At 41.0% G+C, this 25,328-nt stretch overlaps 1 protein-coding gene across 2 annotated transcripts in view; it reads left to right on the top strand.

Moving 5' to 3' along the window:
* Positions 1–25,328, top strand: part of LOC137130259 (low-density lipoprotein receptor class A domain-containing protein 4-like) — a 176,600-nt gene that overhangs the window by 65,162 nt on the left and 86,110 nt on the right. For both annotated transcript variants that reach the window (XM_067510132.1, XM_067510133.1), the window contains one exon: positions 18,820–18,960. In XM_067510132.1, coding sequence (XP_067366233.1) covers positions 18,820–18,960 — 141 coding nt within the window. The remainder of the gene's footprint in view (positions 1–18,819; positions 18,961–25,328) is intronic.

The following is a 25,328-nucleotide window of genomic DNA, read 5'->3' on the forward strand; positions in this document are numbered from 1 at the left end:
GGGGATGTATGCCTGCCAATAAAAATGATGAGTTTACTGCTGACAGCAACAAGATGAATGCAGAGGTATACAGCAGCATTCTGCTGGATGACTTTTCATCAGTCAGTGGTACAAAACTAAAATGCTTAAATGCACAGGTAAAGCAATCAAAGAGCTTTTCAGACTGAGAAGGTTGAAATTTCTTTGACTGGCTGATAAGGGCATTTTCAAACCTGCCTCATTAAGTCTGGTTCGGTTGAATTGAAGTTCCTTTCTACTCTCTCTGAGGTTCATTGGCAAAGGTCTGAACACAGGAGTCACACCTGTGTGAGGACCACAACAACACACTGAAACCCTTTACCCAATGTGAACTGCAGTTCCTTTTGTGATGAAAACATGTTTCGACTTTAGTCCGGCCCAGACAGCACGTCTCAGCCTGACAACTACTTGACAATATTCCCTACAAAGTGTCATGCGGTGTTGTATTGTATAGTTCCATTTTTTACAGTGCGCTTGGTTCATTGCTCAATTACCTTGGTTTTCAACAAATGCTAGTTGTGCAGTTGATTCATGTTTAGTAGCATTTCCCAAAAAAAATCTGTCCTACGTATGTACAGACCCAAAACAGATGTCCGTTTATGGACTAATGACGTGCACAGTACACATTGGTGCCCACCTGCTCACCTTTTCTGCTTGGCCCACAAGCCGGATTCTGCATTCTGACCAATCATTACAGAGTGCGGCTTTAAACAGACAGGAGCTAAAACAAACCATTTCACACAGAGCTGGAGAATAGGGATGACAAAAAGGCCTATTATTAAAAACAATAAGCAGTATTTGGAATTGCAAACTATCCAAAACTATTTCAACAGAGCCCCAGAAAAAATATAAGCCCCACATTTAGGCATAATTAGGCCTCTGCAAATATGCTTTTGTTTGACCTTGTCCAGCTACTTTTGAAGCCCTAAATGCTGGGGAGTGAATTTTTAAACAGTTGTATTTCCAAAATGTGCTAAGTTGATTTGAACACCCAGTCCTCTGTTGTAAAATATTTAAGGGAAGTACTTTGCATGTTAGGGGAATAATTAAAAAGACAATTCAAGCATAGCTTCAATACACCATAATGCAGATCCGTCACCATCTGTTCCACATGTTTGTCTTTGTGAGAAACCTGCTGCATCAAATTTTAATGTCATAAAATTAAACAGCCCCATGTAATTTGCTAACTCAGCTACTGTATACGTTCACCTAAATAAAAGAATGTATATGTCAGTATAAAGACATTTCTGAAGGGATCAGGCAGGTCCCACTCTTTGAGGTGAAGAGTTCAGAGTGTTACAGAGGGAAAATCCGTCCTCGGGGGAAATAATAGGCACAGTGCTGCTCACTGTATTACTTTGCAGGCCTGAGCGTCACAGTATCTCATTAAAACAAAATCACGTACTCTAATTATGAGTGTTGTAATTGAGGCCGAGCTCCTCCTCTGGGGAGTAACGTCCCTCCTTTTAGCTGAAGCCTGACTCAAACTGCACGTCCGAGTCTACTAGTTAGTGAAATGGTTAAGAACTGCGACATACTTACTCGGCTTGGTCAAAGTTATAAAATTGTGCTGTTCTAAGAGAAAATCGGGAGCCTAAATCTGCAGCGATAAGCTAATAAAATGTGTTGCGGCTTGCACGGATGTGATGTTTATCCAGATACAAAAGCGTCAGCATTGACACACTGATCACAGACATTGGATTAGAGTGAACAATTACCTGGAGAGTCCCGTACACACACTTTGTTCTTCTGTCACCTTTTAGGATAAAATTTAAAAAAGAGCCACGGTAGATGTTATTAGCAACACCTGCTGTCACTCTCACATTGACTGACAGGGCTGTTTAAAGCCAAGTGCATCCACATGAGCTGTTATGGCTGATTAGACCCAAGCTATGCAGAAATTATGTGACCTAACCAAACTGCATGTGCCAGCGAGCATAATAAAGCTGTAATTTGTCCAGCCCTAGCAGGAGAACAAAGCTCAAGGGAGAGTTAGAGAGATGTCAATCACGTAGTCTGTACACAGCCACACAGTCCTGAGAAGCTCTTATCGGCTAAAATCTCCCAAATCAGCTGTGGGAATGTACTGGACCTTTTCCATTCACCACTAGCGTTTTGTTGCCATGCATTTCTCTTTCTTTTAGCCATGTTAGTAGCATGTCAGCAGTAGGAATGTGTATCTGTTGTTTGGTTGTGTAACATTTTAGACTCAATTGACTCATCACTATAAGTGGTTCAGGATTTTGTACGGACATTAATGGTCCCGAGAGGATTTATTCTAAGGACTGACATATACTGGCTTTTAAGTACACGTACCCGTACAGCTATGGACATGGTGCCCTTACTAAGCTTGTGTTAGTTTGGAGCATTGTTTTTTTTTTTATGTTGTCAGTAATTGACTCCACATGTTGGGGTAGTTTCAAACAATCCTGGCTGCAGCTTTAAATCATAACAATAATAGTGGAAAATTTGGGGGGAAAACCCTAAGGAGCATGTCCACAACCACATACCTGTTGTTTTTTTTTTTTACATTGTCGTTGCTGTTTTCTCTCTAGTTCAATTCAATTCAATTTTATTTATATAGCGCCAATTCACAACAATGTCATTTCAGGGCACTTTACAGAATAAAGTCAAGATTATAAAGATGTATAAAGAGAACCCAACAATTCCCCCTGGAGCAAGCCATAGGCAACAGTGGAGAGGAAAAACTCCCTTTAACAGAAGAAACCTCCAGCAGAACCAGGCTCAGGGTGGGCGGCCATCTGCCTCGACCGGTTGGGGTGAGTGGAAAGTGGAGAGAGAAAAGAACAGAGCAACAAAAGGCAACAACAAAACATCGGGCAGGTTGGTAGGACCAGTGGCTGCACGCTGGAAGACACACAGCTTCAAAGCCGGGGGACACCTGCAGAAAGGGACAGAGAGAGGGGGACAGAATATGAGCAATGAGCAAACACTCAGTGGATGTTCTGTCCCTGACATGAGGTGAATGCAGCATGAGTAGAGCTTTGCAGAGGCACTAACATGGCTGTAAACTCTGACGTGCTCTATGTGCTTGCTGTCACGGGCGGATTACGAGAAAATGGGCCACTGGGCACAGGCGGGGGAAGGGCCCCCCACCCTTTCTTGTTGGTCTTTTTGACTCTGTGGATGGTTAGAATTTATTTTTAGACCTGTGTGCCTGTTTTTGCTCAATTTGTGTCTATTTTTTTGCGGCTCTCTTGGACAGTTTTAGGCTGCTGTTCAAGTTTGACTTGTTGGGCATCATTTTCTGTCTTCTGAATGAGCTTTTTCAAACAAAAAACAACGACTTCAGATGCCCTGGCCCATGGGCCCCCTGGCCTATTCAGCAATCCTTCTATACTTGCTTTAACTATACCTTTGTGTTCACATCATGGATGCTTTTTTTATGCACATCTTCAGTCGTGAGATGCATATCAACACACCTGGTGCGTCAGCTGCATCTATGAATCGTCACAACAGTGTGTCGGAGTTCACATGAATTTGGCTTAATAAATAAAAATAAAAAAAAATCTTGAGTATGAGGTTACATTACAGTATACATGCATGTTTGCACATTGCCAATATTGGAAGTTTGCTAGTTAACTGGTCAGTTCTGGTCAGGTTGCATGAGGGGGTCAAATGAAATCGTCCAACAGTAAGAAAACATTTAGATGTAGGCAGACATAAAATAGCTGCAAGGTTAAACCAAGGTTTTGTTTACTTAGGGGATTATGTCCGGCAAAACAGACACACACACACACACACACACACACACACACATGCTCATGCACACACTGCGTCTGGCCTTCAGCTCAGCCTGGTCCATGTGTCTGCATCTATGTTCAGTGAATTTTAATCCATACTGATTTCCATGATGAGCTCGTTACTGTATGGATTATATTCTCAGGTAGAGAATCAGCTCAGACTCTCTCTCTCTCTCTCTCACACACACACACACACACACACACACACACACTCACTCCAAGGCCATGTTTCCAATCTTTAAAAATAACTCCTTATTCCCATCACTCTCCCTTCAGTGTTTTTCTCTTGGTAGCTCCATCATGGCACCTAAGCATGACTGCCTCACCCGTCCTCTTCTGTCACCTCCATTATTCCTTTGAGCAGATACCTTCTTTCTTCTTTCGCCTTTGCTGATAAATTTCTTTCCATTTTTCTTTTGTCTCTTCTTTTCCTCACATATTTCCACTTCTTTCTTTCTTTCTTTCTTTCTTTCTTTCTTTCTTTCTTTCTTTCTTTCTTTCTTTCTTTCTTTCTTTCTTTCTTTCTTTCTTTCTTTCTTTCTTTCTTTCTTTCTTTCTTTCTTTCTTTCTTTCTTTCTTTCCCTCTGTCTTTTTTTCTCACTTCTTCTGCCAAGCAATGTCTAATTGTCCAACCTGTGTGATTTTGACCACCCCCCTCCCCTTTAGTCAGTTGATACACAGACAGACAATAGAGTCCAGAGTCACTCTCAATTATTTTGACACATTGTCCCACTCTTCCTCTTCCTCAGTAGTCACTTTTTTCTGTCCATCTCCATTTAACTCACTCTATCCATCATCCCCTCCACCTCCTCCCTCCTCTGATCTGTCTTTCGCAGTGTGGTCTCTAACCAAAATCAATCCATATTGAGCTGTACTAATGTGGAACCCTTGTCCTCTCCATAAAGTGACTGACAGCTTGGCGTTATTTGAAGGGGACCTCCTGCCCTTCTGCTTTCGGTGGGTGACGCCTCACGCTCTTTACCTGTCTATGCATTAGTGAAATTACACATTTTACATTCAAATCAAGTGGGAGATGGAATAATGATTTTTAAGATTGACTTCCAAATGCATGATATTGACTAAATTGCAACACTTTAACTAAAATTAGATGAAGTGATGGATAATTTCAGTTATTTTAGATCTCGGGTCTCAGGTTTTAATAGGTTTCTGCCTTTTTTACCCATCTGTCTATTTTATGGTAACATTGTACTCACCAAATTAAATTCTGATTGACAATCCAGCGGCTGTAATGGAACAACTGCCTTTTGTAAATTCAAATTAAAAGGTATTTATTTGCCGTACAGCACCGTACAATATTAGCCTGGACACTGTGGGATTATGATGTGTCTGACCCTGCTTACACACGTTTTTAAAATGCTTTTGGCTGATCCAATCAAAGGTGGACAGCTTAGAAACATCAGTGTTCACACCTAACTACAGTCATGCATCTCCAAGGTCTTAATGCTGTGCAACTTCTCCTAAAAGTCGAAGTATTACAACAATATTTTTCATTGATTGCTGCTAATCCATTTTTTAGTGGATTCAAATTTAGCACAACCCGAGCTGGACTAGGGGATTGTTTCTGGAGCATTTTGGCCTTTTTTGCAGCTCAAAGCCTTTATTATATATGCAAAAAAAAAAAAAAAAAGCAATCACAATAACTAATTTATTACATTTATCAAGCACTCTGTGCACCCTGAGCCCAGAGTAGCAGATGAGATCCATTTAAGTGGAAATACTTCAAACTCTTAGCACTGCATTGTGAACGTAACAGTGCTTGTGCTGCATTCAGGCTATGTGGGAATATTTATTGGAACATATTAGTAGTGGCAGTGCATCAAGGATTAATGATTCACAATTGAGATAATTTGACTCCTGCTCTTACGAACTGAGTCATTTGGGTTTGTTTGCAACACTTTTAAAATGCTGCTTGCATCATTCATAAATTAAAAATGAGCAGATGTGTAAATAAACAAGTGTTGCATTACATGCATTAAAACAACTACACCTGTTGTTTGCTATAGCTCACAAACAAGAAAATACATAATAAGTCTCTAAACTAGCTCTTTACCAGAAAAATGAACTACCAACTGAGTAAAAACTAAATTGAATGATATATTCATAAGGTGGACACAAACGTGACTCATGATGCTTCATAACTGCTGTGTAAATAAGCAACAGTTTAACGTTTGTGGCGGTGACTGTGGCGCAGGAAGGTAGAACAGTTGTCCACCCATCAGTCAGTTGTGGAAGGGTCCTTGAGCCAGACACTGAACCCCAACTTAGTTCCTCCCAGTGAGTGTTGGCCGGCGTAGCAGCTCCCCCATCAGTGTTTGAGTGTGTGTGAGTGTGTGTGTGACTGTGAGTGCGAATGGCTGAATAAGACACAGAGTACGTAGAAAAGTGCTACATAACCGCAGACCATTTACCATAGTGCCACAAAAATTTCAAAAAAATCAACCAATGAGTTGTCAGCCAAAAAATGAGACGCAGGTTAAAACATTATAAAAAAAATCCTCATCTCATATGACCTCACTGGAGTTCAGTAATATCTGAATTGAATCTTGTAGTCAAAGTCCCTCCAATTATAGCCAGATTCAGTACCACTTTGCATCTTCCTTTATATTTTAAATGTTTGTTTTTCACCATCACAAGTTTTTATTTTAACCCTGGGATTAAACTTAGTGTGTTTGACTATCTATGATGATGATTCTATTCTTCTTGTAAATAGCCAAGAACCCAATAAGAGTGCAGGGCAGGGTCTCTGTGTCATTACCAATCCCACTCTTATCCATGCACCTACTGTTTTGAGTTGTGCTCCCTAATATTTTTTCATATTTGATTCATACTTAGACCTCCATCCTTTTTGGAACATTGTATCTTCTTAAATACATATTGTTATATCGGAATCAGCGTTTTTAATCATGCCAAGCAAAATCTAAAGTGATCTTGTCTAAGAGCTCGCAAAGTAATAGATTTTTAAATAATCCTTGTGCAGATTGTGTATCCATATTAGTTTCATATAATTGCAAGATGTATGACACGATAATTGCATGTGAGTTCATGTGTCCGTGAATGTAGGAGTGAGTGTGTCTGGGCGCACGTCCGTATATAATTACAAGATTTACAAAACGATAATTGGTTACATGTGTCGGTGAATATGTGCATGTGTGCACTCATATTTATTCATTATGATTACACATTTTATACATAGACTACAGATGTGTGTGTGTGTCATTATCCTTCTTCATTGTTTGCGTTTGTGTGTTTCCTAGTTTGCAAAAGCTTCTTCTGTAATGTTTCAGGTTAATTACGTAAAATGTGTGTGTGTGTGTGTGTGTGTGTGTGTGTATTCCTCTACACTCATGTCTAATCTGCCTATGTGACTTGTCTCTGTGAGCATGGCTGCCTGCTGTCTGACTCTATCTCCTTTATTTACTTTGCATCCAGCTTATTTACTAGTCAGTGAGACGTCCACCCAGCTCATGTTTACACTGACCTGAATAGGCACATCATCTGTGTGTGTGTGTGTGTGTCTGTTTTTACCATGTATCTGCAGGTGTGCATGCCCCGGATGTGTGTGTGTTTTAGAGATAAACGGCCTACAACAAATGAAATGACAAGCAACGAGTCAAATTGACTAAACGGCAACTTACTTGTGAATTACCTATTCACACCTGCAATACAAAAAGCAAGCTTTAAGGTAGTTGAAGGGAGGTTTGTGTGTAATACTTGCATGCACCCTGGGGAGTCTTCCTCTCATGTTGCAGAATTGGGTCCAAATAAACACAGTTGGAATAAGTTTGTGTTGCACCAATATGAAGCTGAAGGGTGATGAATGAGCCAGAGTCATGGAAAGACAGGGCCTGTAGGAGGAGAGCTTGGCTCTTGACTCGCACTCTTTTTCTTATTTTGTGTCTCTTCCTGTCTTGTCTGTTAGATTCTTGCATCAGGCTTTATAGTTTTTGTCTAATTTGTATTAGAATTTCTAACTGCAGAAGTAGCATTTTGAGATTGAGATAAAACAGAATAATAAAGAAAATGAATAAACTACACTACTAGCTGGGACCATCAGGGATGGTAGAATAAACTTTAACTGCACAGGAAAATATTTAATGCACACACACACACACACACAACGTTACCATACAGCTACAAATCTAAACCGTTCAACACACTACAATGTTCCTTCATATTGACATGCCACAGCTAATGTGCAAGGTGCTCGCCTGATCCACCAGGAGCATCTTGGGCTTCAGTGTCCTGCCCAAGAACACACAGGCAAGAGTTATGTGGAGTTGAACTACTGACCCTGTCACCTATAGAGGACTGCTCCACCAACTGAGCCACAGCCACTATTCAAGAGATTTTTGAGTTTCTTCTAGAGTGTTTAAATGGAATGTGATGTGCAATCTTGGTTCTCCATGTTGTTGACGTACTTGTAAGCTGTCGGATGGTTTCATGCAGGTTTAGATAACTGGGATACAGGATGGACATCCAAGGCTGCAGCCCCTGTTCTGTGTAGAGGTGTGAAGGGCAAATATTGCAAGCACGGCATTCTGCCTGTGGCCATGCTGGAGACAAGATGTCTCCTATGAGGGGCCTTGGTTTTTGCAGGCCGCTCCGATTCAGAGGTCTGGTTTGTCAATAATTGAAGTGCTGCTTTGGTTCTCTGCTCGAAAAAGTCTTCCACAACATGCACTTAGGTACAGTGCTCCCACTACAAATAGTATCTGTTCTAATCGTCCCATTTATATGGTTTAGTAGGTCCCTGCTCTACCTCCCAGTAGGGACAGTAGGTCCTAATCGTACACTATCGCACTGTAGACTTTTGACTTTTGTTGTTTTAGTGTTAGAAACCAAGAATAATGTACAGTAAGTCAGAAAGATCAAAGAGGGTTTGTGGGTAATGTGAGAAGGCCATCACATTGGCTGCAGGAACCTCCTTACTGGCTTAAGTTCACGTATACACGCAATATTTCTGAATTTAGTTTTCTTGCTTATACTAAACCTTATTTTTGAAGCAGGTTTGCTCCTTTTAACGCTATAAGTTAGAGAATTTGCTATGTCTACATTGTTTCTTTAAAGAATCTGCAGCGGCATTGCTGGATCTCTTTGCCACATGGTGTAAATGTCAGTGTGATGCACTATTATTGTAACGCTAACAATAATCTTCTGGTTGAGCAAAAACACATTTTATTCCACTTCAAAGTTTTAGTTGCAAGATTGCAAGAGGTAAAATTCAATAATTACTACAGAAAAACATTAGTAGGGAGGGTACAGGCACATTAAAGCCACCACAGGCAGTTATGTAAAATGCCCTCAAAGTTAGAAAAGAAATACAATTGCTTTTTCAAACGTGTTAAATCCGTCTTACAGTACATTAGGAGTCGTGCCATTATTATCATGAATGGCACAATATGAACAAAGAACATCACCATTAAATGGTTTATCTGCGAGTTAAATGTCAGAGCATAAAATTGAAACATAAAATATTAACTAATGTTAATAGGCTGTGACATTTAAATACTAACTCAGGTTCCTTTGCCTACATAGGACTGATACAGGGCAAACGTGACCTGCTGAAGTCATGCTAATGCCGTGTGTAACATGACGCAGCTTTTCAATTTCACCTGCTGCATCACAGCTTCACCAAACATTAACATCAAAGAGATTTTGGTCACAAGTACATTTCAAACGCTTTGAGTCTGACCTCTTTAGTTTAATGGAGGTTTCATGGGTCAGTGGACAAAATCTTGAACCCCGAGAACAATTATGCTTTTAAAATGTGTTCAGAATCTTGCTGCTATTTCTCGTGTGAGAAGGTGCCTCCGTTAACGATACAGCCTCTTCGGGGCACTTTGCGCAAGTGTCTGTCCCCATTCTTGCGTATCCTACAGATGATTGAACTAACTGAATGATGATGGACGACGGCGTCTAAGAACGATCTACAACAATTTCTAAACATTTTCTGCACAACCCGCTGTCTCCTCTGCGCGGCAAGGACACATCTTTTTTTTCAAGCTGTGTTCATTTAACCAGCCTTGATTTATTTAGCCGAACATCCAGCCAGTCAGACCGCCTTTCTGCTCTGATTCAGTTGTTGATATGAAGGCTGAGGTTACTGAGTTGAAGACGTTATTTTGGCTCAGCCTGTCAGCCCTGGCTGCCTGCTGAGATCCTCTTCTAAGTTGACTAGGTACTGCGTGGGTGTGTGTGTGTGTGTGCGAGCATGTGTGTGCATGGGCATCTCTTTGTGTGGGCATTTGCGTGAGCGTGCGTCTGCTTTATGTGTATTTGTCTGTGCTGCGTGCCGGTGCCATATTCATGTGTATGGGCGTATGTGTGGGCAGAATGTTAAAGCTGACAGTGAGCAGGCGTCCTGAGGACATGTTCATGAAGTTTCTCACTGCTGACGCTAACCAGTGAATATTAACCTGATGCTCTCTCAGCACCTTAACATCCAGGACACACAACCAACTCTTTATTTCTTGTCTGGCTAATGCAGTGCGTTTGCTAAGAAAGAAAACGGGAGGAGGCCCAGACTGACCTGTGGTTTCACCGTGATAAACATATCATTCATGTTGTATTTAAAGTCGTGTAGGTTTCATGGGAGGCCTTATTATGTATTAGTTTAAAAAGCTGAACTGTGGCTCCACCTCATTCTCTCGAGTGTTCAACTTACTCCTGGCTTATTACATCAGATGTATATTCAAATATATACAAAGCCCAACTATGTCAAAGTTTACATTAAAATGACATCTTTCAAAAGTTTTTGCTGGTACACGGATTTGTAATGAGGCAAATGTGCCCTGAACTATTTGTTGCACTATGTAACTTTGGATGAACAGCCTGGAGACCTTTTGCGAGAACTGCACGCTGATTTATGGCACCATGTCACACACAACTACAGTGGGTCAGCTATAAGAAGAAGCTATCAGGGTTTTCTTAATATGACTCGACGTGAGAGAAAAGACGATGTCGGAGGAAGCAAGGATGAGAAAATGAGAAAGTGACTGGACAAGAGTAAGTGCACGACTGGCTTTTAGTTACTGCAAGGACACAAGCTTATGTTCGTGATGTTGGACCTGTAACTTATTTGCTGGCGTATTAGCTGTTTAGTGCTGTTAGCTTGACTGATGTGTGGTTGTGTTAGTTATCATAAGACAGGTTTAGCAACTAGTTGTCAAGTTTGGTTGGTACTGTAGCAAAGGTTGCAAACTATGTTTCAACTCAAAAGGTGTTGAGAGAAAATTCCCTGGGAGTGCAGGGAGAAAATATACATTGAGAAGTCAAGTCAAGTTTAAACGAAATGTGCATAATAATAAAAGTAAATAATAATACATAACTTCAGTTTCAGTTTTTTTCGCCATGGATCTACACTTACCACTGTATTTGTTTGCAACTAAAGATTCTTTGGGATGTGGATGAACATTTACAGAGCTGTTGGTATGTGTGCTGGATTTTTAACACAAGACAAAGCACGAGCATCATTACAAAACTGAAATAGGTACTTTTATTGTTTAAAGTGCTGCTAAAAGAGAAAACTCAACCAAATGCAAAGATACAGAAAATGCTGCAAAAAGTGTCTGCGTATTCAAAGCATTTTTTCTTTCTAAATGCTGAGCCTGTGTTATCAGATTCATCGTGTCGTTTGCCTTATTTGCTGGTGTTTCGTCTGTTCACATGTGTTTTCTTACGCCGCGGTTCGTTGAGCTCTCAGGGCCACTGTCACTGCAATCCAAACCCAACTATCCAGCTCCCCAACCTAGTGTATAATAACTAATGTCCTCTCGGTTTCCAAACCCTGTACCTGTCTCTCTTTTTTTTTTTTTTTTTTGACCTGATGCAGTATCTTTGTCTGATGTCTCTCTCGCCACAGCTTGAACATTTCTGCTCTGCAACACTAGTGATTTAAGACTCCACAGGGCGTCTTTAATGGGATTTAACAGACATAATAAAATACTACACAACAGTGCATGGCAATAAAAATCGACAATGATGTCACTGAAAGCACTGCCAGTGTACTGCAGTGTGAAATGTGGATGCAAGATAAATCTTTTAATGATTGTGAGACAAACTCAGGCCTTGTTCAAACACCACTTTGCATTTAAAGTGCTAATTTTTATGTGAGTATTTTTTTTTTTTACATAATGTGAACCTGTTCCCCACATGCAGAGGACATTCACATGACATGTCCAGTGTGGGTTTAAACACAGTGTAGCTTTGCTGTCATATAGCGTGACTGCATCTCCCTGAGGCACACACAAGTACATTCACTTCCTGCCCAGAACACACACATACGTACAGCAAAGCAGTGATGCACTGTCTGGACTGCAGAAAGGAGTCACAGTCTGAAGGTCTCCCTCTACTTCTCTCTTTCCTCCTGTCTGCCTGCCTCTCTCTCTTTCCCTCACTCTCTCTCTCCCGCCTTCATATTGGACGAGTGTCGATTGTGCCAAGTCAGCACAACTCTGACATGCTTAATTATCCTTGTAGAGCCAGTGAGCAGAGAGGAGAAAGGGAAGGATGAGGGGAGATGGTTGTGTGTGTGTGGGGGGGGTTCACAAGGGAAAAAGAGAAGAGGGAAAGAGACGAGGGGGGGAGAGAGTCAGAAAGGCAGAGGAGACCAAAATAAGAGGAGAGTGAGGCAGAGGGACAGCGGGCTGGAAAGATCTCCCAATCGTTCATGGCTCACAGACACATCATTACGTTACCACCCTGCAAAGCTGCTGCTTACCTCATGTCAGGGATGCAGGCTGGAGGGCTGAGAGACAGGGGGGGGGGGATGGAGACAGTTCACACTTTACACTGAAAGGACAAAACACGATGTAACATACAGTCCAGTGCAGCGAGGAATGTACTGATTTGTTGAGTGGAGAAATCAAACAAGCACTTTCTTGGTACCAACATTAATGTCAGCACTAGATGGGAATGATAAAACGACTCACTATAATCAGTACTCTACACATAGAAAATCAATACTGGGAGTCCTGCAGCCTCCCCGGAGGAGGCGGTGAAACATCATGACTGGAGGATAAGGAGAGGTCCATTTTTTTCTTGAACAGCCCTAGTTTTCACCTTCAAAGCGCCTGTACTGAGTTAGATGTGTGCCACAGCATGTAACACCGTAAACAGCCTTCTTTTAATGCTGCTGGTCTGAGCAGTGCAGCATCAGTAGTCCACTGACTTCATTCACTTACACACACACTTTCAAACAGATGCCCAAGGACACTGTTGCCGCCCGTAACACAAACACACACGCACACACATATTGCACATAGCCAAAAAAAAAAACACACTGAGAAAAACACGCACTTCTATAAAGAAGTATGCAGACACCAGTCTGTCTCTGACAAAAGATGACTGCAGAGCTTTCTTATATCACAGGCACAGCCACACGCGCCAAAGTGCAACTCACGTCTCACATGTTCGGACTGGATCTGCATGAGCGGTTTTCTTCTCCGCTGCAGGATCTGATTTGTCCTTGTTAAGAGAGCAGTGCGGGAGTTTAATGTAACAGGAAACGGAAATACCAAACAAAGAAAAGCCTCCCCCCCGCCCTCAGTCTCAGCAATCATTACTTCAAAAAGACAGATTTCCTTTTGAGACCCCGTGATGGGAAATCTGAGCTGTGCAGAGAAGGAAAGTTACCATCATTGGTTGCGTAACCCTCGACTGGTGTCAGGCCAGACCATGAGCTAGTCTTCAGTCTTTTTACACTTTCTCTCATACTTTATCAACTAATAATCACCAGTCTCTATCATATCCTCATTATCACCTTCATTCTCAGAGCTCTCATTTACAAAGTCTCATCACTGATACCATCCTGCATCTCATTCTCTCCTTTCCAACGCTTTGTCTCTTACAGCATTTCCCTTTCCTCCCTGTCTTTCACCTCCTCTGTATTGCTCCTTCACCAGTTCTGATGTTTCTCCTGTTCTTCTTCGTCACTCTCCTCTTCCTTCTCCTAAGTTCCACCACAAGCAGACTGTTTTCTTGTAAGACACAAGCTTGGCTGGTGAAATCAGCTGAGGAAAAGTGAGGGAGTACAGGAATGTGCTTCTGCAAATTGTGGCGTGAAGGAATTGGATTTGGAATTGCAATTTGACCACAGTGTTGGATAGTGTCGTCATTTTCACGGCCCCACGTGTAACTAGTGTAGGTCTGAATGTGTTCCATGCTGTTGGTTCGATGTTTCATGAACAGAGGTGCCAACTGGATGATTTACAAAAAGGTGACAATGTTTTTCTCACTTCAAAACAGAGAAAATAATCAGCGAATGGTACATGGCTCCTACTAAATATTATATTACAACAATAAATAAGAGATGAGAAAAACCGAAGACAAAGTAATTGAGATAAGTTACTTAAAAATGAGAAAGGGCTCTGAGCTGACATTTATTTTCCATGGCATCGGTGTCTGTAAATGAAAAAGGTTATTTATTTTTGGGAGTAATTTATCAAAACCAAATCAAGGATTTACTTTAATTAATGTTTATAACCTGCAGCCACAACCTGACAAGGAGATCAGACTGAACAAATAATCAGTTCTTTTTATTTCACATTAGGTATCTTCTGATCAGAACTTGGGGGGTCGCAGACTTAATTTATCATTTTAAAGTTTCCTTAATTAACCTGCATGTATGTTTTAAGTGGGGGTCTGCACAGTTCCACATAGGAAAATAGATTTACAGTTGTCTAGTTAAAAGCTTTCCTTGCAGCAGAATGTGAGTGTTGCTGGAGAGCAGGAAAATGAACAGCAGTGGAGAAGACGGAGGACGGCCAGAAGATGGGAGAGTAAAAGCAAAGACACAAAGTGAGATGGTGGAGGGAGAGGAGGAAGACGAAATGAAGTGGAGAAAATGGGAGAGTAATAGAGCTGGAGAGGGGAGGATAGACAGAAAGGGAGACAAGGCTCTGAGAGGTGGCAAGACAGACGATCAAAGTAATGGATGAAACAAAATGAAGGAGTAAGAGGGGGAAAGGCTGGACAAGTCACTGAGGCTTCACTAATTGACACTCAGGAAAAGGGCAGAGGGCTCTCTCCAAAGATCAGTCATGCTGGTCTGTTGTATGAATCAGATCTCTGTTCTTGGAGCAAAGCTGAGCAGATGAGCCCCCGATAATGCCCCCACTCGTACTGTACTGCTCTTCCTGCCATGTGGACACTTTTTCTAGAATTCAATACAATCTGGACAAAGGTTCGCTTGGTGGTTATTTGATTGATGTCTTGCAAACCATCGCTGCTTTTCACCAAATGGTTGTTATCATTAAAAGATGTCCTGGTTTGCGGTTGCTTGTGCAATTTGCTTTACATCATTGTGCATCTGCATCTAAGAGAACCAGTTTCTCTGGCAGCCATGAACATGCCTCAACCAATCTCCATACATTGGATGAGGGTGGGGGGGCTTTTACACTGCAGTAACTGTGCACCTATATTACAATTTGGACAGTACATCTGTGCAAATACAACTCAATGGCATAAAGGCTTTCACAAGCTGATCCCAGTGTGCTGTCACCATCAGAAACGTATGTAGCTTCAGATGAAAGGCCTAAAGAAAGATGTCACAGCGATCTAAAAGTCCCATTTCTTTAGTCCTGTCTTCTTACATTTTTCCTGCATCTCTTCCTCACAGTTTGTGTGGGAGGATCTAGAGTAAGACACAAGAAAAAGACACAAGTGAGAGGATTAAGGAGATATTTTAAGATGATAGCACCCGGTGTAAGCTTCAAATCTAACTCCGTTCAAAAATTGTTTTTACTAATATTTCGAAGGAAATGCTTTTAGGTAAGTAGCACTGAGTGTTAAAAATGCAGGAACCATCTTAATTTGGCCGTCCATCAAGTTCTGGTGTCCTTGGTGGCTCTGCAGAACCTTTGTCATATTTGAGAAAATAAAATCGCAGTGATGTCAAAATTGTGTAAATAGTATCATCTCAGCTTGGTGGCTACACATGTATAATAAAGTAAGAATTTTTTATTTTAGAATAAATATTTTCTTAGGTATCATGACAGTGTGGGAGGAAGACGGCAGCCATTGTTCGGGCTGGAACCAGTACTCCAACATGCTCCTAATCTCAATGAGCATTTCTGATTAAACAAAGCTTAACTTAACTAACTCAACCTGACCCCATCACACGCCAGACAGTTATCGCTGCCCATTTTCGAGCCTTGGAATCTAATATGTACCCTATATATTAGTTTAAATATATAAACCCATATCTATTTGATTATTAAGAAAGCTGTGCCCCTGATACTGCGATAAGACTGACTGTAAAGTGACTCTCTTGGGGCTGATGCTCATCAGCGTATCGTTAAGCTGCTGGCTGCTGCTTGTTTTATGAACCGAGGTTAATTTATTCACACTAGTCTGTAATTAGGTAGAAATACTAAAGTTCAGGTCCAACCTGTGGTATCGGCAACATAAATACAGGCGCGGGCACTGCATAACTGCGTTATTGTTTATTTATGTATAGGTTTGGTCGATTTGGTAATTTATAAGTTGTCATTTGATAACAGCAATACTCTCCTCACTGCATTGCTTTTCACCTAAGCCTCCCACAGCAGCTGAGCTCCAGCTCCAAATGTATACTTTTTTCCACAGTATGCCACTTTATTCAAGTATTTTTCAAGATCTGTTACTGCTGCTTATTTCAATGTCATTTTATCTATAACTTAAAGTTGTAGCAGACCCTTTATGTTTCTCCAGTATGTGTGAGATAGTGGCACTGACCAGTTAACTCACCTGGCACACAAACAGTAGCTGGAGGACGTAGCCCCTCTATTCACAAAAGCCATAAAGCTACAACATTATTTTATTATATAGTTCTAAAATACAGTAATCTCTTAGAAATTATTTGAAAGCATTCTCTCTTCTTACCAACCTTTCTCAGGTAGATATTGACCTTGTGGTTTTTACAGCCAAATAGAACATAAATGTATGATTTTCCACAAAGCATCAGCCTAAAATGAACTGCTGTAGCATCTTGTCAGCCACAAATCTTGAAGAAAAGTAGCTGTGTAATTTGTTTTAGCTGATTAGGGGGGAAAAAACTGTGAAAAAGGTGTAATTAATGAAGAAAACATGACTCTGCTGTGTTTTATCAGCACCACGGATCAGCACACTCCCCCCCCCTCCAATGTTAGACCCCCAGACTTGTGGGCCTTCTCGTTGCTGTGGTGGTTCAGAAGCTTGAATATCTTCGATTTAAATGTTTTGTATCTAAGTTGGACCTTAATATTTTTCTCTCCAGAAAACAAATAATAAGCAATGAACTTATTCTCAGGGTTATTCCAGCAGCCTCATAAGTCCAAATATTGTTTTCCTTGAAAAGTCAAACAATTTTTCGGATGTTTGAAGTTGATTATTACAGGGAGTTTTCAGTTTGCCTTCAAAATGCTGCAAGTTCAAAGTAATCTAATCACCAAAGTTCACAGAAAACAACTTAAAAACTCCCCTAGACATATGCTCTTATGTTCCATGCATTTAGATAAGACGTATAACTTTTATAAATACATTTCCTGAAGCCATCCTGTTGTGGTCATTAGGTCAGTAGGATCACCAGTAGAAAGCTTATAACAGACATTGATATCCTGAAGTTAAAGGAGAAGGAAGATCTGTCGGCTTGGTGTTAAATAGTGAGCAAACAAAACCCCAGGGTTTGGAAGCTGCAGTATCCAGGCAAAGACTGTGCCCCTAGCCGCTTGACTGACGGCTAACATTATCTGAGATTATCAGGTGGTCCCTCCCACTCGGACGCTTAAGATTAAAGGGGAACTCCACAGGTTTTCTTTGGAGTTATTTAAAGACTTTTGTTTTTCTCCAATGGGAGCTGTGTGAATGACCCTAAGCGTTGTTACTGGAGTCAGGCAGGGCTGAAGGCTACAAGTCTGTAACTCACTCATAAGTCTGGAAATGTTATGGGATTTCAATGATGTCCCTCCAAAGACCCCTTTCCTTCCCTGTAATTTGAGAAGTCACCCCGGAATTAAAGTGTAGGTCCAGTTGAATCCAAGTGCCAACATGCAGTATATGTTGTACACTAAACACGTGCGCTGTCCAAACAAGCAGATTGTTTCCTTTTTCTCTTTGTAGAATGAATATTGTTATCATTCAAATGTTTTTTGTTTTTTTTTATTTCCTCAACTTACTTTTAGGAGCAGTGGTGGTTTAAGTGTGAGAAAGGCTCCTCTAAACACATTGCAGCTTGAGTGTTATTTGGATTTTTGATGATATAGGTTCAACCTGATTATTATATATTGATGGGGTGGAGGTTTTTGTTTTTTTTTTAACAAGACAGGACTTATCAAACATTAATATTAAGCATTTTGATAATAACCATGACACAAACCTATTATGGTTTGGGGCTATGGCACATCAAGGCCCATTTTGAAAAAGCAATTTATTTATTCGCTGTTGTGAACAGCAGACCACTTTTTGTCTGACCTTGTTTCTGTGTGAACTCAACACATTAACTCTGCTTTGTGTTGGAGCTTAAAAAAAAGTCATTTCACATGACCTTGCACATTTGGAGGCATAGATAAACGGGGGGGGGGGGGAACTGCACGCAGTGGTCCAGTATTTGAGCAATTTATTGTTCATACAATTTATCAGTGCTTTTACACATTTTAGAGTGCGCTTGCACGCACTACTATTGCAGTGACACTGCTGTATGTGTGTGGGTGTACTTTTTCAACTCTCTTTCTATGAACACCTCTTCTAAACATGTAGTTTTATCCAAATGGTGATTTATTTATTTTTTTGTTTCTTTTAAACAATGGCTCATTTGACCACTTTTTTTGATGGCGTAATATAAAGAGATTAATTCTTTCAACATCCCTTAAAGGCAACAACAGCTTCAGGACCTTAAATATCCACATTTTTCTCTGCTTAGATTACAGTGTTGAACATCAGCTACAATGTGTCTTAAGACTCAGTGCAGCTCTGCTCAGAGAACTATCATTTGAAATAGTGACCTCTGTTTCTACTTCTCCCCCCCACTCCCCTCACCCCACCCCTCTCTATGGCTGATCAGAGTGCAAGTTCCACTGCACCAATGGGAATTGTTTGCATCTGGGCTCACTGATCTGCAACCAGCTAAATAACTGTGGAGACAACAGCGATGAGGAGAACTGCCCCGTGGTCACCCAGCATCCTCCACCAGGCATCTTTAACTGTAAGTTCCGCAGGATGATGTTGTACCTCTGCGCCCCCCTGTTCTGTACCTCACACCATCAAACAGCAAAGACCCTTCCTCACCCCTCTCTCTCTCTCTTTCTCTGCCTATTTACCTTGTATTTTCTCTTTGCTGTTTGTAGTAGATGCAGAGGTGCAACCTCAAACTTTCCCTGAAGTATAACAAATTTTCTTGGATGGATGTTCTAGGTAGACATTTTTACAGGACTGGTAACAGCTAAAATAAAACTGATCAAAATTTAATCATTTCTTTATTGAAGTCTAACAAAGTATTGTCTTAACCTGCGAGTGTGTAACTCTTATGTCACACCTCAGATGGGTCAGGCTGATTGTTCTGGAAGCCAACAGACAAAAAAAAACTATGATGTCTTGGTTTTACAGTTGTTAGATTGTTTATAGATTATTTAGCTATGGTTGACATGTATACTAAACATTTAATTGTTCAATGTTGTCGAAATTATCTTATCTTTTAGGTAAGTTACAGGATTTTTAATACCATATGTCCATCTATCATGCTGTCCACAAATCTTTTTTTTCCTCATTTGCGTTCATGTTTTCCTTTGAGTGTGTTTGCTGCTTCTACCTCCTGCTGAGCAGCTCTGTCCAGGGGAGGAGATGAGAGTGGTCCCTTGACTCGTCACGATCAATGGAAACAGAGAGAGCGAGAGAGAGACAGAGGTAGATTAAGCGAGAGATAGACGGAGAGAGGGTGAAGGACACCAATGGGCTGCGATGGCTGTCTGCCAAATCACTTTGATGTGCTGCAGCATTCTCTTTCAACAACTTTTAGGAGGAGAGGGAAAACTTTTTACAACAGCACTTTCATCCCTGACTCTGTGTGTGTGTGTGTGTGTGTGTGTGTGTGTGTGTGTGTGTGTGTGTGTGTGTGTGTGTGTGTGTGTGTGTGTGTGTGTGTGTGTGTGTGTGTGTGTGTGTGTGTGTGTGTGTGTGTGTGTGTGTTGCTTACCCTCCACTCTATCTTTTCCTCTTATCCCCCTCACTCATTCACTCCCCCACCTAACCTGCACTTCACTTCACAAATTCCGTCAACCTTGTTTCTCTCCTGTTCCTCATCAAGAAACCTAGTAACCAACCTTAACATACTCAAAATATTAGCTGTCTGGAGTGAATGTTAATGTGTCTGTGTTTGGTGTCATGAGAAAGCCGCACAGCACTTGTAATTTTCTGAGCTGGTGCAGATTTTCATGGGAGTTCTGAGAGACAGAGAGATGTAGGGGTGGGTGGAGTAAAAGAAGGAAATGGGCAAAAAAAAAACAAAAAAAAAAAACAGAGGCACATATTGCCAAAAAGAGAGGCAGGGGACTGAAAGGAGTTTAGCCAGACTCACAAAGAGGAGAAACAAGGAGTTGGAAGTGAGACAGAGGGCCAGACAGAGATATGAGGGGGGGCCGAGAGCAGGAGATAGAAAAGAAGGGGATGAGGAGGAGAAAAGAGAGGAAGGGAGATGGAGACATTGAGCATAGATGGGACGTAGAAAATGTTTCTGTGGTAATAGGCTTTGCCATCTTGTTGTAGCCACTGGCTGTTGCCGTGGCAGTGGCAGACAGATGGATCATGAATACTGTCTAGACACACTGCAGCCTGACGCCCTGTATCTCACTCCCTGCACCTCTCCTCTCCTCTCCTCCCCTCTCCTCCCCTCCCCTCTCAGCAACAATTATAATTTATGACAGATAAAAATCTGAAAACTGACCTGAAGAGACTGCAACTAATTCTACACTATGCTCATATATGTTTACGGACACAGATTATTGTGAAGGACAATATACAGAATGTGATGCTTATGTGACAGGCTCTAATGATATCGCACAATTACAGATTTTCAATGGCAGACATTTTTACCCTATCGCAGCATTTAAAGGACAGCATCAGTTTTTTTATCTTCATAGTAATTTTTTGCTCATTCAGCCAGTAATATGTGTCTTAATCATTATGAAAATATTAATTTAAAATGCATTTATTAGGGTGGATGCAAACCTTTCCACAGATAGAACCTAAAACTTTTATTATACAGTCCTTGACCATTTTTGTTACTTCTGATGATGAAAGAACATTTGTACTTGCTGAATGTGCTTTGTTGTTATGTTTGGTTTAGAGTAATGTTTGCGTCCACTTCAATGCTGGTTCCACATAAACTTAACCTTGCCCATAGTCATGGATCAGTAAATATGACACGAGCAGAAGTAGCAGTTGGTGACAAAGTCTTTTTAGGGGTGAGGTCAGGGTGAACAGGTGGGTGACAAATGAGACACACCAGTTTGTTTCCCCTTTAAAAAAATAGGCAATGGTGATACTTTAGTCAACTTTGTTTTCACCATTTAACAAATATCATAATCTTTTCTTAAAACTATTTTGCGCCACACATCGCAAGTGTGTATTTCTTTTCTTCCTTAACCAAACGCCATTTCGGTTCATATTGTCTCATGATAAGTCTCACGTAGTACCCCCTACTCAGTACAGCGGATTAGAGACGATATCTGAGTGAGGGGCCAAGGTGCCCACAACGTGCATGTTTTACAACCTTTGTGATGCTTATTTCATGACTGTACAAGAAACCAGAACATATCATGTGAAAACAGTTCCAATTTGGACAATCGTTCCATTTTTGTGTGTTACCTGTGTGAAACGACTTCTCCGGACAACGTCTTGACCCGATTCTCTGGACATTGTCTGGAGAACATATGTGAAAGAGGGTGGTGTCTAATGAAAATGTTTGCTAAGCACAGAGAGCACAATTATAAAAATTGCATAGACATTCAAGTTATAACAGTACAGATTGCATTATAGTAGAAAGTGTTTTTTTATTGTTGTCCTGTTTTTTTTTTCCTTCTCAGGCAAAAATGTTTGGCTCCTCCCAGTAAATATAATTGATTATTAATTGATAATTAAACATATAAACACAACTGTTTGGTGTCACTTCTAATGCTGGCCTAAAAGCCTGGTGGCTCAGTGGTAGAGAATTGGGTTGGGATCCACAAAGGCTGCCGATTTGAATCTCAACCCACCAGGTGTGGCCCTGCCCATCCACCAAGATCGACCTTGGTGCTGGTAAGGTGTTGTGGCAGGAAGAGCATCTGGCGTAAAACAAACACATGTCAAAGAACATGTTCCACTGTGGCAACCTCTGAAGGGACAGGCCGAACACTGTTGCCTAAATCTGTGGCGCTGATAACAAGAGCTGACTGAGGGATGTGGTCACATCCAGAGCAGGTGCATAGTCTTAAAGGACTGTTCTTGACTTTTTTTTTTTTTGGCCATTTGTCATCAGTAAGGGGATTTTCCCCCTCTTTCGACTTATCCCTTTAGCTCTGAGTCAACACAGTGGATCATGTGGTCTGCACAGGTTTTTATTCCAGATGCTCCCCCAGTTTTTGTTGGGCTTGGGACCGGCACTCAGATTTGTAATGGCTGGCATAACCTCAGCGTCTGCTTTTTGGCAGTTTGAAGGTTCAGGGTCTGGCCCAGGGACACTTCAACATATGACCGGAGGGAGTCGGGGCGTGAACCTACAGTTGATGGGCAGCCAGTCTCTATGAACTGAGGCACCGGTGCCCCCCTTTTCAGTGAGGGTATATGTTTTGAAAAAAATCTTGTGTAGTTCCAGTAGTTTTCAGAACGCTGAAGCTGCTCTGAAGGCTTGTGATGGTACTAGAACACTTTATGTTGGTTTTTCAGACAGAAAGATTCGTCACCTGTGTGGACCATGAAATCTCTTATATTTACACTAAAAAGCAAGAATAACATATTAATCTGTATCCATAAATTCCAACAAGCTGTTGTATGGACACTATGAACAGCAATTTCAGAGAAATACCTATAAACATGTAGCGTTGCTGAGTTATTAAATAGAGCGTTTTTCAGGTTCTTTCAGAATGGTCAACACCATCTTTGCAATCAGTCCAGTTATGCGAGTCCCTTGCGTCATCTGTGTCATGATTTAAATAGGGCTGTAGTCAAGAACACTTAAGGTAATTATTTATAATTTGATTCAGCTGTGTTTTAATATTTACAAAAGTAAATTATTGAAAACATCATTATTATCAACTTTGATGTTCATTAATTATTCACTTTAAAATACTAAATAAAAAATGCCCTGAAAAGTCAGTAGGCTTGTTGATTGTCATTAGCAGTGATAGACCTGCCAACCTTTATGTCAATGTCCAGGGAGACATTTTTCACTGCATTGCTGCCTCTTACCTCAGTTTTCTGTTCAGCCCACTTGTTCATTACCTTCTAACAGGAGGAGTTTGTATTAAAGGGAGGTCGGGTCGGAGTTGCATGTGAAGCCAAAGATGTCCCAAGTTATCTCTGCTTCTCTGCCTTTTTGGTGTTTTTCACCTGTTTTAATCCACTGTCATATCATCGTCATCATCATCATCATCATAATTGCTGACTCCCATTTACAAACATTTTTGCAGACAGGATTCATTGTTTACCTATTTCCAAGTGCCAGAGCCTTTGCAGTTCTGGGACCTACGTTGCTGACTAGCATCTCTTCATTGGTGTGTACAGTATATAAATGTTGTGTGTAGTAATATAAAACTGTCAGTAGTTAGATCCTGCCTTGGCTGGGTTCTCCCCTCTGTAATGTTGCCCGTCTTTTTTTTAGTATACCACCAGGATACTATACCAGTATACGAGTATATATGTGTTTCATCATGCTAGTGTGCATTCTGAAGCAGCACTGAACACATTGTGCAGTGGGTAGGACACACAGGGAAGAGCAGAAATAAGCCCAGTGAAGTCTGGAGACATAAAAGTGAAGACAACCCCAAGGCTAAGTCCAGTATCAGAGTAAAACATCTTGAGACCAGTTTCAAGACTGGATTTGGTATCTAAAACTTTTAGATACCAAGTTCTCTACCTTCCTAGTTGTAGAGACTTCATCAGAAGGGCTCATCTACCACCATTACTGATATAGTGAGTACAGACTATCAAGCCTAATAATACAAGATATTCAATAATAATTCAAAATATCAGGGAAGACCCACACAGAGGCCTGAGGGATCTTTGTATGAGTAATGTCTGAAGTTCCATTTAGTCAGCAAAGAACTTTTGAGGAAGAATCTGATTTGAAGAATACAGATCAAGGGGTGAACGTTGCATGCGGCCATTTCACTTCAGCTTGGCTCGTCTCTGTTACCTTGTTAGGCTCCATTGAAGTGTGAGAAGGGAACAGGGAAGGAGACCCGAGGACGCTTTGGATCGATAATCAACTTTAGTTTCGCCACTGCTCCCATTCTAGTGTGAATGGCACTTAAATAGAATCTAGCAAGACTTCAGGCTCACTGATTGATTTCGTTTGTGTTGGAGATTCATAACTCTGTGAAGACTCATTATTGACTGCGTCTCCATCTCAGACTCAGACAGTCTGAGAGCTCGAGCTGTTGTGTGCTACCTTCAACGCTTTTATTCTGATGAAATAAAGTTGCTTTTTCTTCTTGCAGCGCACCATTTCTGAGAACGATTCCAGACAAAAATCAAAGCTCGCTGCTGTGTTTAGCAGTAAAGTGGCCAACTTTGTGGTAGGAGGGAAGGTCTCGTTCATTTGTAAATGAAGCCACTCTGTCACCACTCACTTGTTTCTGCTGTGATCATAGTAAGATGTGTAAAAACAAACATTGTAAAGCAAAATGAACCCTTGCGAGGATCTTCTTTATATACACTAGTACTTAAGTGAGGCTGCTTTTGCTGTTCAGCAGATTACTGCCATGCGTGGCCTGTTTGTTGCTGGTGAACTTGTAGTAAAGATAGATGCGGTGGTTCTGATGTGGCTGCCCCTGCTTATAGATAAAACTCCTCCCTGGTCTCTGGAGAGACTCTGGACAGGACACACAACCACAACAATATGATACTGATATCATCTGGGAAGAGTATAATAAACTCATTAATGGGTACCCACAAAGGAGGGTATGTTACTGAAACATCAAAATCTTAGGTTACTTGCCAGAATTGAATTACATAATAATTTACATACACAAAGCTTTCATCTCTGCGTTGTGTTCAAGTGGTTACCAATGCAGCAGCTGGTCTTCTTTGCCGCAGCTAATTCTGATCACAACTCAAAAGGCATAAAGTTGATGAGCCAAACTTATGTAAACTTTAATGCAAAGACTCAAATCAGTGTAAAACACCAAATCCCAGTTTGAACCATCCGAAACGGTCTCGTTTATAAGTACAGTAAGGCCATGGAAGTTTTCATTAAGTGTTTTTTTTTTGTGTATGGCTTTGTGATATGGTCAGCAGATTAGATTCGTTTTATGTTTTTCAAGAGATGGAGTGATGTTATGCTTTAGCTGCTCTATCCAGACACACACATTAATTTGA

Source organism: Channa argus, chromosome 7 (assembly GCF_033026475.1).
Source record: "Channa argus isolate prfri chromosome 7, Channa argus male v1.0, whole genome shotgun sequence".
NCBI classification, from domain to species: domain Eukaryota; kingdom Metazoa; phylum Chordata; class Actinopteri; order Anabantiformes; family Channidae; genus Channa; species Channa argus.